General features: G+C 40.1%; 1 protein-coding gene across 2 annotated transcripts in view; it reads right to left on the bottom strand.

Annotated features, from left to right (window-relative positions):
* Positions 1-53: 53 nt before the first annotated feature.
* Positions 54-16,004, bottom strand: part of SLC6A1 (solute carrier family 6 member 1) — a 60,143-nt gene continuing 44,192 nt past the window's right edge. For both annotated transcript variants that reach the window (XM_027671989.1, XM_027671988.1), the window contains 11 exons: positions 14,601-14,710; positions 14,349-14,481; positions 12,924-13,058; positions 12,702-12,805; positions 12,283-12,407; positions 9,982-10,094; positions 7,769-7,900; positions 7,131-7,233; positions 5,809-5,909; positions 4,146-4,313; positions 54-2,463 (listed from right to left, as the gene is read on the bottom strand). In XM_027671989.1, the coding sequence (XP_027527790.1) occupies positions 2,359-2,463; positions 4,146-4,313; positions 5,809-5,909; positions 7,131-7,233; positions 7,769-7,900; positions 9,982-10,094; positions 12,283-12,407; positions 12,702-12,805; positions 12,924-13,058; positions 14,349-14,481; positions 14,601-14,710 (1,329 nt within the window). In that variant the 3' untranslated portion in view covers positions 54-2,358. The remainder of the gene's footprint in view (positions 2,464-4,145; positions 4,314-5,808; positions 5,910-7,130; positions 7,234-7,768; positions 7,901-9,981; positions 10,095-12,282; positions 12,408-12,701; positions 12,806-12,923; positions 13,059-14,348; positions 14,482-14,600; positions 14,711-16,004) is intronic.

The raw sequence follows: 16,004 nt of genomic DNA, 5'->3' as shown, positions 1-16,004 counted from the left end.
CAGAAAATTAACATACTTTGGGTTTGTGTAATGAAAGACTGCAAAATTCTGGGTTTAATGTATAATATAACCTTTATTCTTTTTCCTCTAAACTCTTGGAAACTTACATAACAATCGTGCTTTAATTATGACACCGTTTATAGACATTTAAAATGCATCTTAATTTATAAATATTTTACATTTGGTCCATAGAACAGGTTGCAATTTACTAAATAATACTGTACTCTTTTAAACAGGCTCTGTATATATTTTTGAATATGTATATATTACATATATATTTTTATATAGAGATAGATTTGCCTGGTGTTGGATATTTCCTTATTGCAAAAAGCATATATGATCATACAATAATCTTTTTTTTTCAGGGCAAGTACTACAAAAAAGATACAGCTATTCACAGTTTACACACAGTAGTTCTACAACACTAGTTTGTGCTATGTGATACGTTTGTACAGCTTTTTGCTAAAGAGCAGGTCTGTCAAACATCTGTCATAATTGTTTACAATCAAACATTAAATACTGCATTTTTCTTAGAACAACATGGGACTTGATTACATTAAACAATAAAGAGAAAGTTTGAATTTTTATCCTTAGTCTAATGAAATTCACAATTATGATGTGCATGTATCATGTGTAATGTTTGTGTAGAATGTACACAAACCCCGAAGACTTACAGGATGTTTGCATCTCAGCTATGGCCTTTTAGGATGTAGCTTAGATCTCGTAGTATTTTACAGTTGATCTATGAAACAGTTTAGAATCTACTGAACATACTCTGAAATTTTATGATGTAGTTTGAAATACATGTGTATTATATATATATTATTTCTACATAATGTGCTTGACATTCTGAGAATAATACCTTATTGCAAGAACATGTTTGTCACCTTCAGACGAAAACAACAAAAAACCCAACATTCACAGGTAACATGTTTTTTTCACGTAGTAGTTCTACATAAATTGTGCTATCTAACATTGTACGGTGCACAAAAAGTTGCTGAAAAGCATGTTTCATTGCACAGTTCTGTCACAGTCATTTACAATCAAACCTCAGCTACTGCACTCTCCATAATCCTCCGTGTCTGTCATATAGCTGCCAAATGAGAAATGCCATATACGGGGCGAATGCTGCATTCCCCACACAGGGAAAAATTCCAGGAGCTGGCCGGGCTTTCCTGGCTGTGTGGCAAATGCAGACGGAGCCCAGAGCGAGATTGCATCGTATTGAAATAGCTGTGCCTTGTGCCTTCCCCACCACCAGTCACGTGGAAATCAAAATGTAACTGTTCCCAAAGTGCTAACCCATCCATATTCTGTATTTTGCTTATTAGGAACTGTTAAAAGTCCTTTAACAGCTTAAAAAAAAGAACGTCTGGGATTTGAATCCTAAATTAGAACTTACTTCGATCTTTAAGCCATTGTTTTGGTTTCTTTTTGGTGACAATGCGATAATAGTAGGATAATAACATCATAATAATAGCTCAGGCACTCTGAGCTTCGATTGCAAATCCTTTGTATTTTACTCCTGGGAATCTTTAAGAGCTCTTGGATATTACTTTGCTAAAAAAGTTAAAATTCATATTTATGCCTCTAATATCTGCGATGCATGTATTTATTCACAAAGATACCTTCTTTTTATAAGAAACAGTATATGTATTTTTAAAGAAATTTGTGACCTTATTTGAAAGTCACCTGAAAGGCAGAGTACAGCCAGTGAGCAGCCTGGGCTGCACTGCCACAGACAGCTCAATTTACACTAGGAATGTTTATGAAGGCTGTGGCTGCTGTTAATTGAAGGAAGCCTCTTCCCCCTCAAATGGCCTCAGCTGGAACAAATTTTAAGGGCAGATTTTTCACTGGAAATCACTTGTTTACAAAATACTCCATTCTTTTGTACAAAACAATCCAAACTTAATTTTACTCCTGCAAAGTCAGAAATAACAGTCTTGGGATTCAGCGGTAAGAAACAGTGATAAACTACTAAAAATCAGCAGCACAAAACTTCAAATAGTCGTGCTAAAAGGTAGATTAAAAAGGTCTTGGCACATCAATTTACAAATTCCAAGGTATGCAACTATTATTGTGGAAAGGATAAAAACATTAACAGTCTGTGGATTGCCGGAGAACACAAAAACACTGTCAACATCTGAGCTCGCATGATGGCTGGATCATACCCATGGCGATTCCCTTAGAGTGGAGATGACCTTGTTGCTTTTTTTCTCTTTTTTTATTTTTATTTTTTTTTTTTTTTGCCACTAGAGGTAGGTAATTATATTCTCAGACATAATTTTGTGGTCATATTCAACCATATTTTTTGTTTTTTCTGGAGTAGGAGTGGTACTTTTACAATACAGAAGTTTAGATGTAGGCTTCTTTGTTAGCAGAGTTGCTCTGTTGTGCCTGGTCTGGCCCATTTTCAGGGTGAGTGATGTCTTCACTTGGTTGAATCATCACTTGGATGCGCTGTTTAAAGGACAACAATAAATGTGAGGCAGCCAAGAAACTGTTTCTAAGTTTGCTTTTTTTTTTTAATTATTTTTAAAGACAATCCTAAACACTTTTGTTGAGGCATTAGAACTAGAATTGCAACTGCCTGTCTTCCCAGGGACCAAACCAGCACTAAGCCACACTTACTGAACAGAGGCTTAGCTCTGTTCTGAATGTGACAGTTGGAGCTGAAAGACCCCGTGCAAAATGTTGGATGCCAGCAGGCATTAACAAGGGAGCTTTCCTAGAGAAAAGAAATGAGGAGAGACTGCAGGGAGACCAGATTAGATCCTCAGAGCCTCTCACTGGTGCAGGTTCCTCCCATTACCTAATGGTTGGTTGTCAATGCTTTCAAAAACAAGACCTTAATCCATAGCAATACTGAGATGAGGAACTTTCACCATAGTCTTACACAACTCTACCCAAGCAGCAGCTGTATTTTAGAGCAACAATTCTCCCTTTGCACGTAAATGTTTCTGTAAGATGAAAGCAGAGATATTCAAAATGTAGGAGTTAAGAATGGGGCGGGGGGGACCCAAAAATTTTTTGTAGACCTCTTCGAAGCCTGAGCCTTTTAAAATTTGCTGAAGACAAATATTTGGATCAAGGTCTGAGCATTTCATGAGGCATTACACGTCAATTCTGCTAAAGATCATCCGGCCCTTTGCAAAGATGGCTCTGTCAGCTGACTCCAGAATTTTCCAGAAATACTGACAAATTCATTTTGACACTGTTTGGCTCCCACAATCACAGAGGCAGAGATGGAAGTTGCAGCACTTGGGTTGAAGGAGGGGCTGTTAGGCACAGCACGAGCTCGGGAGGGAAAAATGAGGAGGCACCCAGATTAGAAAAAAATTAGATATGGTGATCGTAGGTGGTTACTGAACAGTGTGTGGGTCAGTAACCTTATCAACATTTCCCAGTCCTTTAGCAGCACATCTCTGAGGACCTTTAAACTGACTTAAGCCTCTCTTACATGAGAAGTGTCATCTCCTTGTAAAAATTGGAATAAGGAGTCAGGGAGAGGCTGAGAGCACAGTTCAACGAGAAAAAAGGCTTCTAATGTTCTTCATGAAGTAAACATTCACAGAAATCCCTTACATGAAGACTAAAGGGAAGTGCTCCCAAGATTTTTCTTGTCCTTCCTGCCCGCTGCAGCAGAGCAAGGTGTAACTCAAGACAGGTGCAGTGCAGAGCAGGAGCTCAAGTCTTTGATCACATTACAGGGAGATGCCAAACAGGGTCACTAAGCAGACAGTCAAAACAAGAGTTACGTGGATTTAGTCCTAAGAGTTTGATTCCAGTTCCCCAGAGCATCCCCTGCCTTGATTCATGACAGTACGCCTTGCATTAATTAGGATACATTTACATATTTTGTAAACTGCTACTTTGTTTTCTAGGTGTAAGGAGCTGGAATGCAAAGTGTCTGCAACTGTCAAACCAGACATAAAGACCACACATAACATGGGCAATTATGTTTAACAACAGATGGCAAAGACACTCTCTTGTCTTTTGTTCTAGTTGGTACTTTTATGTTTTTCAGCTTGATGCAAAATAACTGGGCTAAGCAAGGGAGAAACATGTAACAGAAGATAACTGCCCAGCAAGCTTTGATCAGTGTGCACAGGTCTGAAGATGGTCAGGAAAAAGAGACTTACCTGTTTTAAGGAGCCTTTCAGGGTTAGAAACATATATGCCATGTAGCCTGGTATCAGCACCATAGAAGACAAAGCCATGAACCAACCAACTCCTTGGCCCCACTTTGGGAAAACATAACTTCCCATTGTGAGGGGAGTCATTTGGACAGCACTGAAGATAAACACTCCCTGCAAAATACAGTGGAAAGGAAGACTTGAATGACATTCCCAGAGTGTTCTGGCTTCAAGAGTTTTTTCTGGAGTTTCCCAAGAAACTTCTCACTGAAATGAATATTTCATGTTAATGTTGTTTTTATACACATAACCTGCATCTAAGATTATCCAGGTATCCTGCTGGGGGTATCCACTGGTGCTGGTAAATTCCTCTGATAGCCTGCACAGAGCCAGAGGGATGGGGGTGTGGGGAAAGTGGGCTCCTGGGAATACCTGCACACACCTGAACACTGTGCCATGACCAGCAGCACCCGTTGGTTGCTTTTGTGTTGTTTCCAAACTGTGACTGGCAAACATGGTATTCCCAGGGGAGACTCCTATCCTGGCCTGTTCCAAATGTCTAAATCAACCTGCATCAGGGAAACCTTGCTAGAGCGACCCAGGAGAGAAGGAAGCTCTTTCTGATCCCAGGCTGATCCTTTGTGCAGAACGTATTCCCAGAGGAGAATGCAGAGGTGCAGATTTTATTAGCATATCATCACTTCTGAACTTGACTGGCAGCAAATTCTGCTGAGGACTTTACAGGACGGGAGAAATCTGCTCAGGTTTACACACAGTGTTGGTCATCTTCCTACTGTACCACTCAAATAAACAAAAAATACATTTCTTATGCCTTCCTGAACACTTGTTTTTAGCAAGATGAAAGCTCCCTTCGTGTGTGTAGGGATGACTCAAGGAACCCTCAACATAAACACACTCCTGTGTCTCTTCAGTGCTCCTCGTTTGCTTTTCCATGGCTACCTGTATGGGACTATCAGAGAAATGTCAGTGAGTGGCAAGTATGGTGTCACGTGTACTAGTGGCTGCTTGATTAGTTTTTTATATTGCATTTGGGTTGACTATATTATGTGCAGTAAACTTACATTTCTTTACCTATTATTTCACGATATACTGTATAGGATGGACTGGGTAAAGTTTAGAATCAGGAAAAGAATATCCTCTGGTTTCCAATACACAAATTCCTTGCAAAGTTTGCCAGGGTATAAAAGTGGTTAATATATGCCACAGAATCCCATGAGAGAAGACTTTCAGTTTACAACCCTTCTCTGTCACCAGAATAAGTGCCTGTGAAGGAATTCAGTTTACAGAATATGGGTATCTTTGTGTGTATGGAAAATTTAGACTTTAGAGATATTGCGAAATTCTAAGAATACAAGAAATGGTCAAAGTTTGCTTTTTACAGTTTTCTATCTCTGCCAATGAAACTCTTGACTAGCTACCATTTCCAGAGGTCTAACACAAGAAAATCTTGGCTTCTTTTTTTTTAGGGCACAAGCTTCCTCTAATGACTCTGGGTTTTTTTTGCTAATTGCCTTCAATGGAATTGCTGAAATCCTTAAAAAAGGAATGAGGTCAGAAGTTAATATGAACCTATGGGGGTGGAAATGACAATGCTGTAGTACACAGGCCACCTCATTTAACATTTAACAAATAAAAGTTTGTTTCTTACTGCCACAATGATAGGAGTGAAAAAGGACCAGCAGAGTTTCCACCAGATGCAGGGTCTGTATCCCACCATCTCTTGGATGTTGTCATAAAATCTATTAACACCTAAATATAGAAATAAGAAACAGTATAGAAACGTATCAGGTAATTGAGTCAACTGAAAGCTCAGTGGCTCTGAGACACTGTCATAAAGATGAGATATATTTGGAAGCTCTATGCAGATCCCAACCTAACTTTTCACCTATCTGAATGGGAAAAAGTAAGCAAACTCAGAAGCACCAAAAATCACCTGATCTCATTCCTTCATATTCCCATTAATTAATTAGAGGCCTGCAAACTTATTCCCATGCAAAGACCAAGGAAGTTTGTACATATGAAGGTCAGATGCAAAAAAACCACCCTTGGTTAATTTAAACTCTTTTTAGAATGAGAAATTTAGAATGTATCTTACAAGTCAAATTACAAGAAGAACCCAACCCATCCTAGCATCAACCAGCTTCACTCTGGTGCACCCCACGTACATGCAGAAGTGGATATGAAATCAAAGAGGAGCCCTCCTGCTGCTGCTGTCCATCAGCTTCCTAAAAGTCTGTCTATCACAGTCTTTATAACTTTGATTTTTTCGTTATTGAGCTGGTTGGTGTATTTTTCCATTTGCATTTCCTGGATTCATCAGCAGTATCTCTCCCCTATAAAATGCTGTTCCATCCTCTCAATCCCATTAAAATCCAGGAGGAAGACTCCAGTTATCTGGCTTTCAATCAGTTGTGTAACACAAACTGAAGTGCCTTGGTGATGGTTGGAGCAGCTCCATGTACGAGCTGACACAGAACTAAGGTCACATGGAAAAATATGACACAGATCCATTAATCTTTATGGTCAGTGCCTGCCAGTCCAGATTTCTGGATATTTTAGGGCAATTAAGCCCTAACTGACTTTCACTGTAAGATCCTGGTGTGACAGAGCCATTTCTAGAGGGGAAACATTACAAAGCTCCAAAGCCCTAAGACATTATGTTGAGAACAGCAACACCAAACACCTCTGAAGATCAAGGCTTTTCAAGAAAGGGGGATGAGAAAAGAGATGAGATGTCAGCTGCTTAATATTGCTGACACAATGACTTCCAGGACTCTAAATAGGGTGTTTAAAGAGGTGGCAGTACCTTCCACAAGCCAACTTTGAGTCCCCAGTGGAATTATACGCATAGAAACCACGACCAAGTTCAGTTCCACCCTCAGTATGTGCACACACAAACCAACAGATCAGAAGGTGAAGCATCCTTATGATGTGCAAAACTTAGGGAAAAAATAAAAACATGTTGTTTACCATAGCACCAGGATATTGAGATGCACTCAAAGAATACGAGGAACAAGAGACTCATTCCGCTGGCAGAGTAGTAGTCAAAAAGCTTAAACACATAGATTCCACCCTGAAACATATAAGAAGGGAGCGTTAAAAATATAGTAAGGAGTCCAATTTCAAGACAGATTAAAATGTAAGCTACAAAATAACGGTGGTGAATAGGTTAGGGATATATTAGTGTAAATTAATAAAGTGAAATGGTTAAAGTTTTAGAAGGCTTGAGATCAAAGATTAAGATCGCTGCCAGAATCTAATTAACAGGTTTAATTTCACTTCAGTACTTTTTGTTTAATAATTCAATCTTTCCCCTCAAATAGTTTGCAATCTAGAAGCAATGTCAACATCCCCAGCTGCCACTTTTTGGACTGTAAGGGTGCAGAGATGTGCATTTTTTTGTCACCTGAACCCTGCAGCACACACTGCATCCACAGACCACGGGCATTTCACACCTACAAGTTCATGTCTGCTGCCTGAAATCTGTACACAGTGTGGAGGGAGGACCCCTGCACTTCAGTGCAAGTATTCCTGGTTGGACCGGGGAAGGGAGAAGCAAACCAGACTCTGCATGTCAGACATGGATCCCAGTGTCCCACAGCACGTACCTGAGTGATATTGGACAGCCCTATCAGGTAGGAAACAATGCACACGAGAGCGATGAAGATTTCTCTCCGGTTGCGCAGTAACCTGGGAAATTCATCCACCAAAGCTGTTATGAATCCTTCCACAGTGCAGAACTGCAGGGGAAGTTGGACAGAAATACAATGCAATGCACTGCAGGATTTCATTTAGGGGAGGAGTTTTCAGCTGTACCCATCACTGTCCTAAGGCTGCACCCATTCAATGATAAATGAAAATTCACTTGACTTCAGTGGAAGCTGTGCTCCTGAAAATCCTTGTTTCTGTCTAAAAAGATCTGTGCAAAAAGATTTTCAGCTTGGAAAACACTCAGAATTCCAAACTATGAACTATGGCATTTGCTCTGTGAACAGAAAGTGCTCTTTCTTCTCATAAAGATGATACACCTACAGTTGAGGGATTTGACCCCTTGGTCCTACAAAAATCACTTCTTTTGTATGTGATTTACTCACATATATGAAAGACAACAGACACAGAAATTCTAATCAGATTGGTGCATCATGGTGAAGGTTAGAGGCATGAGATTGATTCTCACATGTAATAAATCAAACACTATTTGTATCCCCAGAAAACATTTTTGCCAAGGATGTGCCCTCCAAACAGAAAGCATGGCCACACTTCAGATAAATAAAGTGTATAAATGTATATATTCAGATATGTATATATTCAGACAAATTTATCATTATGGCTGAAATTGTGAAAACCAGAATGTATGTAAAGTTTTATTAATTTCCAGCAGTGCAATCAGAATTCAACCAATAGTTACAGCTCCTGTAAATTACAGTGCATGAAATGTTTCACTGACAGACAGAAAATGCAGAAAGCATGACAGCCTGTAGATATATATTCTTTTTAATAATATTAGACTATCTTCCTCAGCTGTTAGTTGCCTAGAGACAAGTTCTTTCAAGAATATTTTTGACCCAATTAATTTCTCAGCAGTTTCCCCCAGATTGAGCAATAGGTTTTAATGTCAAGCCTGAAGCTCACTGAAAGACAAAGAAACAGAAAATATAAATTTTCAACTTTCTTTCATCTCGCAGGATAAAATGCCCTCTTGGTCTTTTTGTGTTTTGGTTCACAGTCTCAAGTCAGCTTGGATTTATAGAAAATGATGGATTTTTCTCTACTGAAAGACTATGACAGTGCTAAGCCAGTAAATCCCATACTCCTTTATGTGCTGTGAAGGCTGTGCTAGGGACTGTGAGGTGCTGGTTTGCCAACTGCAGCTGATTGCCAGAAGATTAAAACATTTGCAAGGATTGGTCACACAAAGATGACCAAACAGTTCAGAAGGCAGGAGGCACTTCCCAAAGTCCTCAAAGTATGCTTTGCAAAATAAGGCAGGGTGCTCTCCTTGGTGCTGACAGGATGGTTGTTACCTGTATTAAAATTAGTACTGATTAACAAATGCTTTTGTTGAACCTTGGTTAGTCCTTTCTAAAGGGTTTTATCTCGTGCTGTGGGGGTTGGTTGTTTTTTTTCAATGTCACAATAAACATTTTAAATGATTCCATGACTTAATGATTTAATTGTTTGATCCAGACATTCTGGAGAATATCTTATTTGGATTTGCAAAACCCCTAGGCTGTGCCTTCCCACGCATTTCCAGCTGTCAGATACCTTGTACAACCTTGCTAAATCCTGAACCAATAAATCCTTACCATTGGAAAGTGCTTCAGAACACACCAAGACATGGAATGTCCTCAGTAACAACCCCATTGCCTAGTGAATTAGCTCCAGACATTCACACGCTTAAAATGAAATGTGTGCTGCATCTTTTTGCTCCAGTAAGTTCTTTCAGCAATATTTGTGGCATCTAAGTCTTGTAAAATATGTCCCAGTGCCTCCTACATAGCTGAACATTGCAAAGGTATATTTAATATTGTGATTAACAGTGAATATTTCAAAGAAAAGTTCCTTTTGCCGGCACAACAAATTTTCTGCCCATTTTACATACGCTTCCGACAGTTTGTGAACACGAAAAAGTGTCTTAACATCATTGTTTTACTATCCCAGGGTCCTGGAACCTCGGTTTTTCCTCAGTTTTTTCTTTGTATGATCATTTCAGAAACCTTTCTGCACGACTACCATTGCAGAGTGCACAGGGACAGGGCAACCTTGTACCGCACAGCTGCAGAAAATGTGTCTTGTTTATTTATTTTCACACCAGTTTTACCTGACTGTCAATTCCGAGCATGAGCAACATGGAGAAGAACAGTATTGCCCACAAAGGAGAAATTGGTAACTGTGTCACTGCTTCTGGATAAGCCAGAAATGCCAGTCCAGGGCCTGGGAGGAGAAACAGGAGAGAAAACATCAATGTGATGGGTTGGTGCTGGGATTCTCTGCTCCTGTTGGTGACAAGTTGAAGGTTTATTGGAATGACCCAGCCACGGATGCAGCACCTGACCAGGGATTTCAGCCCATCGGTCTTCACTGACCAAGAGGGTGGTGCTTGTACCTTTCTTTTTTAAAATGAACCAACCAAAATAAACAATCAAAAAAAAAAGCAGCCCCAAAACCCCCCAAACCAACTGACCAGAATGCTGGATGCAGTTCAAAAGCTGCTCCTGATTGACACCTTTGTATAGCAAAGGCAGGGAATGTTATCCTTGGCTGGGGTTACATCTTCCAGCTCTCTGTCCCCTCAAGCAGTTATTGATCTTCTGCTTTGCACCAAGCAGTTCAGAAGAGAAGCAAAGACAACTCAGAAAATGAAGACACTTTCCAGGCACTTTTCTGCTCTTCCATTCCGTTATTTATCTTAAAATACACATTTTAATAAACTGTATAGCTGTGAACAGGCAAACTTTTTCACTCGTGTTCCTGCTAACTGCTGAGGGGGGCGTAGTGTTGGAAGGAGGATATAAATTATTATTTAGAAAGGAGCTCTTTTTGTTCTCATAGCATAGCTGGAAAACAGCTGATGTCAGGTTAAGAGAGAAATCTGTAGCAAACTAAATAATCACAGAAATAAAGTTCACATGCCTCGTCTGAGGTGAGTCTCTGATTTTTCAGTTCTCATTAAAAGTCTGAATGTGGTAAGTGCTTGGAGCAAGGACTGGCATTAGCACTAGAATTGTCAAACTCAGTGCAATGAAGATTTTGAAGCAATTATTTGCTAGCAAGAGCAGATATGATTGGAAAGCCTTCCAAATGGCACTGCTAACAGCAAAATAAACTTCAAATAAATATGTTAATTTTACTCTCTTACACATTCCACAGAAATGCAGCTACAGCTTTTAATAACGTCATTTGTTCTACAAAGTTGTATAAAAGATGGCAAAACAACCTGTCTTGTAGGGGCTAAAATGAAGCACCAGTTTCTGAGTTTGCCAGGAGAAATATAAGCCTTAATTAAAGAGTCAGATTTCCAAATATCCTTTGCAATTAGTGGCCACAGGAGGTCATGGGCATCTTTCAGAAGTCTGTTATCTTAAGCACCTTCAAATGCACTTAGGAGCTTAATAGGATGTAAAAATGTTGTTCTGTTTGCAGGTGTGGCCTTTCTACAGTTATATCTGTATCAAATACATAAATCCAAAAAGCTTATTTCACACACCACTGACTTTCCAGAGCATTTTTTTGATAACAGCTTATGCCATCATCATTTTGTACCTAATTTCTTTGGATGTGCAGCTTATTGAAGACTATTTTTAGGGCTTAAATTCTCTACTTCCCTAACTAAGGGAATATTTCACCAATAGGATATGTTTGCTAGGATAGTTAGACATATTTTGTCCACCAGTGACTTCCAAACAAGCTTTCAGTTATCAGATCCCTCCCTGTGGCCAGAACTGCTAAGTGAGTATCTGGTGCACCAGCTGGGTTAGGGCAACCATCTGCTCTGCTGCTTTAAGCTTTTTCATCTGGAAGACAGTCAAGAAACTGCAAAGAATAGCATAATCCTTCCATGGACATCTCACTGCCCTAAATAAAATGACTTTCATAATAAAGGGTTCTGGAAAAAAAGCTGTAGGCCTGAACAGGTGAGAACTGCACCTGCCTCAAAGGGGTCAGCCTTTGTAAAAGGAATTATAAACCTAACCGAATTTGAAAATATCAGCTCAAAAAACCCACCCCATAATGACCACCATTCCTCCTTTCAGTTTGCTTTTAAGAATACCAGTAGCAGGAGGCTCATAATTTGATGTCACAGCCAAGCACTGAAGCAGCAAACTGTGCTGCCACCTCCTGTAAACACATTCCCTGTAATCCCAGTGTTCAGCAGCATTCCTTGTGTCAGCCCAGGCTCATCACTCCACTCCAGGGCCTGAGAGCACCAGGCAGCTGGACACGAAATGACCTTGCTGGTGCTGCCCAGAGAGGTTTGGAATGATGCTCTGCCTTTTGCAGTCGGACTGAAGGGACAGGGAACTTTGAGGGAGGGATTTTGAACAGTTACAATGTGGATACAATGTACAAACGAGAAATAACTGATGCCACTGCACCACTCAGAGAAAAATATGTTGGATACCTGATGCTGCAACATCTGCAATAGGCCTCTTTGTGACATTTGCCATGAATCCAACGATGGAGAAGATGACAAAGCCAGCAAACATGCTTGTGCATGAGTTTATGCAGCACACAATGATGGAGTCCCTGAAATGAAGGTAAAGCACTTTAAACAGCGGGTAAAGAAAATTGTCTTCGCTTCTTCCTGGGAAAAGATTTCATGATTTAGGATTTCACCGTTTGGCTTCCATTTCATGCTGGGCAAATCATACTGTCTCTCCCATTAGTGTAAATGCAGTTATACATCTTATCCCTAGTCAGATATGACATTTAATATTCGAGAGTACACTTTATTTCAATGATCTAGTACACAGAAAGACAGAATCCAGCTCTGGCTGAGACAGTCAAGTGCCACTGAAACATGTGCAGTCATCTGCTTACCTGTAAACATTATTGTGGAAAGGGTTGTAACTTCCAAGGGCAATCAGTGAACCAAGACCCAACCCGTAGGAGAAGAAAATCTGTGTGGCAGCATCCAGCCAAACCTGATTGCAGGAAATAATTTTTTTAAAAATCTGTTTCTGCACTTGAGGAGCAGGTCATATGTCTGAAAGGTGAACAGTTAGCAGTGAAAACTTTTGTTCACGAGGGTTGAATATTTACCTCAGAGTCTGAAAGTTTACTGAAGTTGGGAGTTATATAGAATAAAATGCCTTCCTTTGCTCCAGGCAGCGTTACACCACGGAAGAACAAGATAAGCAGCATAACATAGGGATAAGTAGCAGAGAAATAAACAACCTGATGTGAAGAAACAAGACATGGTAAGTATGAAAGGAAGAATGATCTGTGCTTGTTAATACTTCAGAAAATACTGCTCCCTGAAATCCTGTAACAGCAACTGAGGCTGACTCTTAAAATCAAAGCATTTATCAGTGGAAAAGCTTGATGTGGGAAGAGGAGTGCCTGCTCTAGAATTCCCTGAAGACCATGTCTAAAGGCAGGTGGCTCTTGCCTATTTTCCTGAAGGTGGAATATAGTAGATTAGGATATTTTCATATGAGGGGCTCATACTTTTTTTTTTTGTATTTATATTTAACAAGGGGAAGTCCCAAAAGCACAAGGATCACAGCACCAGCACCCTGCTCGTAAAACAACATCTGTCAGCTTATTTTTCCCACTCTCTCCTCATCTATGTTATGATACACAGCCTCCCACTCCCTTGCCTTTTCAAAAACCCTACCAAAAAAGACACTACAAATTCAGACTCCAAAGAAACAAAATCAGCCTTCTTATTTTTCACCTTTGTAGAAAGGAGAAATAAAATGGCTTGGTCTGAGCTCAACTAGGCCGTGCTCAAATGCTGCTTGAAGTGGGCCGCAGTTACAACCATCTCATCAAAATTTAACAACTCATTCTTTCAGTGTGAATAAAATCCTAGTCCTCTGCACCAGACCTGAGGTCTCCTATCCCAGCACTTCACTTGGATTAGAATCCTCGAGGCTGTGGTTTTTCATTTCCCTGGGATTTCTTCCTGCCATTTTGCCCTTTCATTCCTGGAGAAAGGTCTGTCAATAATATGATTTCCTTTAATTCATTAGTAAATTCTATTTTGCACTCAGCAACCAGCCAGGCCCCCAGAAGCACAGCATGAAGGTGACAACCTCCTACATCTCTCATTCAGTACGAGGAAAGGAGGGAGTAGCTCTTCCCAACAGCAGGAGCTGTGCAACAAATGCATGTTTCTCACTGAAGCCAAAACATTGAATCCTCACTCTATTGCTACACAAAGTAGCTGTAATATCCATCCCAGGAACAAGCAGACATATTTTTAGCCAGTTTTTATACCTGGCAAAGCCAAGAAGTCTGTAAGTGAGCAGAGCATCTGACTGTGATCAGCCCTAGGTACAGAGGAGCCAGCTCTTTCAAAAACATGGGCTGTATCAGTTCAAGAAAATAGAAATTAAATCCTTCACAGAGATATGCCAACGAAACTGTCCCCAGTGCCTCTTACCTCAGGAATTTTCAGAATATTTGACTAAAAATGGGCATTTTTAATTGAAAGATATTTACAGTACTTTTTAATCTTACCTTTCCAGTCCAGCCTACCCCCTTCCAGATACAAAAATACACCAGAATCCAGGCAATTGCCAGAGTAATTGCCAGTGGCCATCGGATTTGCCCTGGCTTTTCCAATCCATCAGTCATTTGGTGCATGTTGCGTCTAGAACAAGCCAAGAGAATGGTGGATTTGGCAACTAGTTCAGAAGATATTATATGGGTGATAACAAGCCGATCCTTGCACATGCACAGCAATGAGACAGAGAAAAACGATCATCTTACTCCCAGAATTCCACCACGGCACTTGTCATGTTGGTGGTGTTTGCTAAGGTGTAATTGGAGAAGCAGTGGTCTGTGTTCCAGGGGTTCTCACAGTGTTTCCAAGGAAGAGTCTGTTTAAGAAGGAGAAAGAAAAACCTGAAGTCAGACACTTTTTAAGCAAAGCATTACCTCAGGTATCTCCCTCTTTGCTAGAAATGCCAGTTGAGTGGAGAGCTGAGACACCTCGAGCTCTGCAGGACACTGAGCTCCCTGGGGCCCTGGGTCTGCCACAAAAGTTGTTTAACTTCATATCAGCTGCGTGAACCAGATATGAAAATATTTCTTCCTTTCTTTAACATATCAGCCCAAATGCTCTGGGGTCTGAGAACCTCTCAGCATGAGAGCATATTGAAACAGCATAAAGGACCTCCTGCAGGGTCTGTTACCTCTTGTTGCACAAGAGGTGATAAAGGTGTGATGGTTATTGATCAGAGATTTTTATTTTCCCCTCAGGTCAGCGGATAATCAGAAAAAGGTAAACTTTCTGTTTTCTACATGTATTTTCTATACGTTTCCATTACAACTTTCAGAAGTTCTGAGGAGCAGAACCTCTTTCCACATCTTACCCATCAGAATGAACCTCCTTTGCATACAACTTAGATATTCTTCTGATGGTAATTCTTGGAAAATCCTCCTACAGAAATGTTATATCAGGGTATTGCATGTTTTATATACAAGGATAAGAGGCTTCAAGGGAATTAGAAGTCAATATTCATTTAACATGGACCTGAACACCACTTCCAGACTATGACTGTCCTTTTACATCAATAACAATTCTGAGGATAACAAAGAAGAAATGGTGCTGTCACCCCCAGACAGTAATTAATGCAAATTTGGTCAAGGGATAATTTTTTAAGGCCAAGAACATGCAAGCATGAACAACATTTATAGCAGAGACAATTGAACAAAGATGCATTAATTATTGAGACTTATATAAGAGTACTTCCTCAGATGGCCAAACCCCACAAATCAGACAAGACTTACTCAGCTGATGAATCACCCTTGAAGGGGGGAAAAAAGGCAGCTAAAAATAAAGCAAACAGGAAAGAAAACAAAGCGAAAATAACAACAATGAATGGGAGTTCAGAGCTAATCAAATCACAGACCTTCCAATCCATGGGGATTTCTTTAATAAATCCCTCTGTTATTAAACCACATTACAATGATATTATTTCCCAAAGAAATAATGTTTGTGTGGCTGCTACTGAAGGAAAAAAAAATTAATTATGCACTAGAATTTTTCTGGGGGGAATAACTGGCCTATGGGTACAAAGGGGTCTTGGTGCTCTTGGTGGCATTGCCAGGGCAAGGAGTCTGAAAGCTGAGCATGGCTTGAAGCTGCCTGGCAGGGAAGGAGAGGAGCAA

The sequence above is a fragment of the Neopelma chrysocephalum genome, unplaced genomic scaffold, assembly GCF_003984885.1.
Source record: "Neopelma chrysocephalum unplaced genomic scaffold, ASM398488v2 Primary Assembly neopelma1_97276, whole genome shotgun sequence".
Taxonomy (NCBI): Eukaryota; Metazoa; Chordata; class Aves; order Passeriformes; family Pipridae; genus Neopelma; species Neopelma chrysocephalum.
The sequence above is the reverse complement of the archived record's forward strand: the minus strand, read 5'-3'. Positions and strand labels throughout refer to the sequence as shown.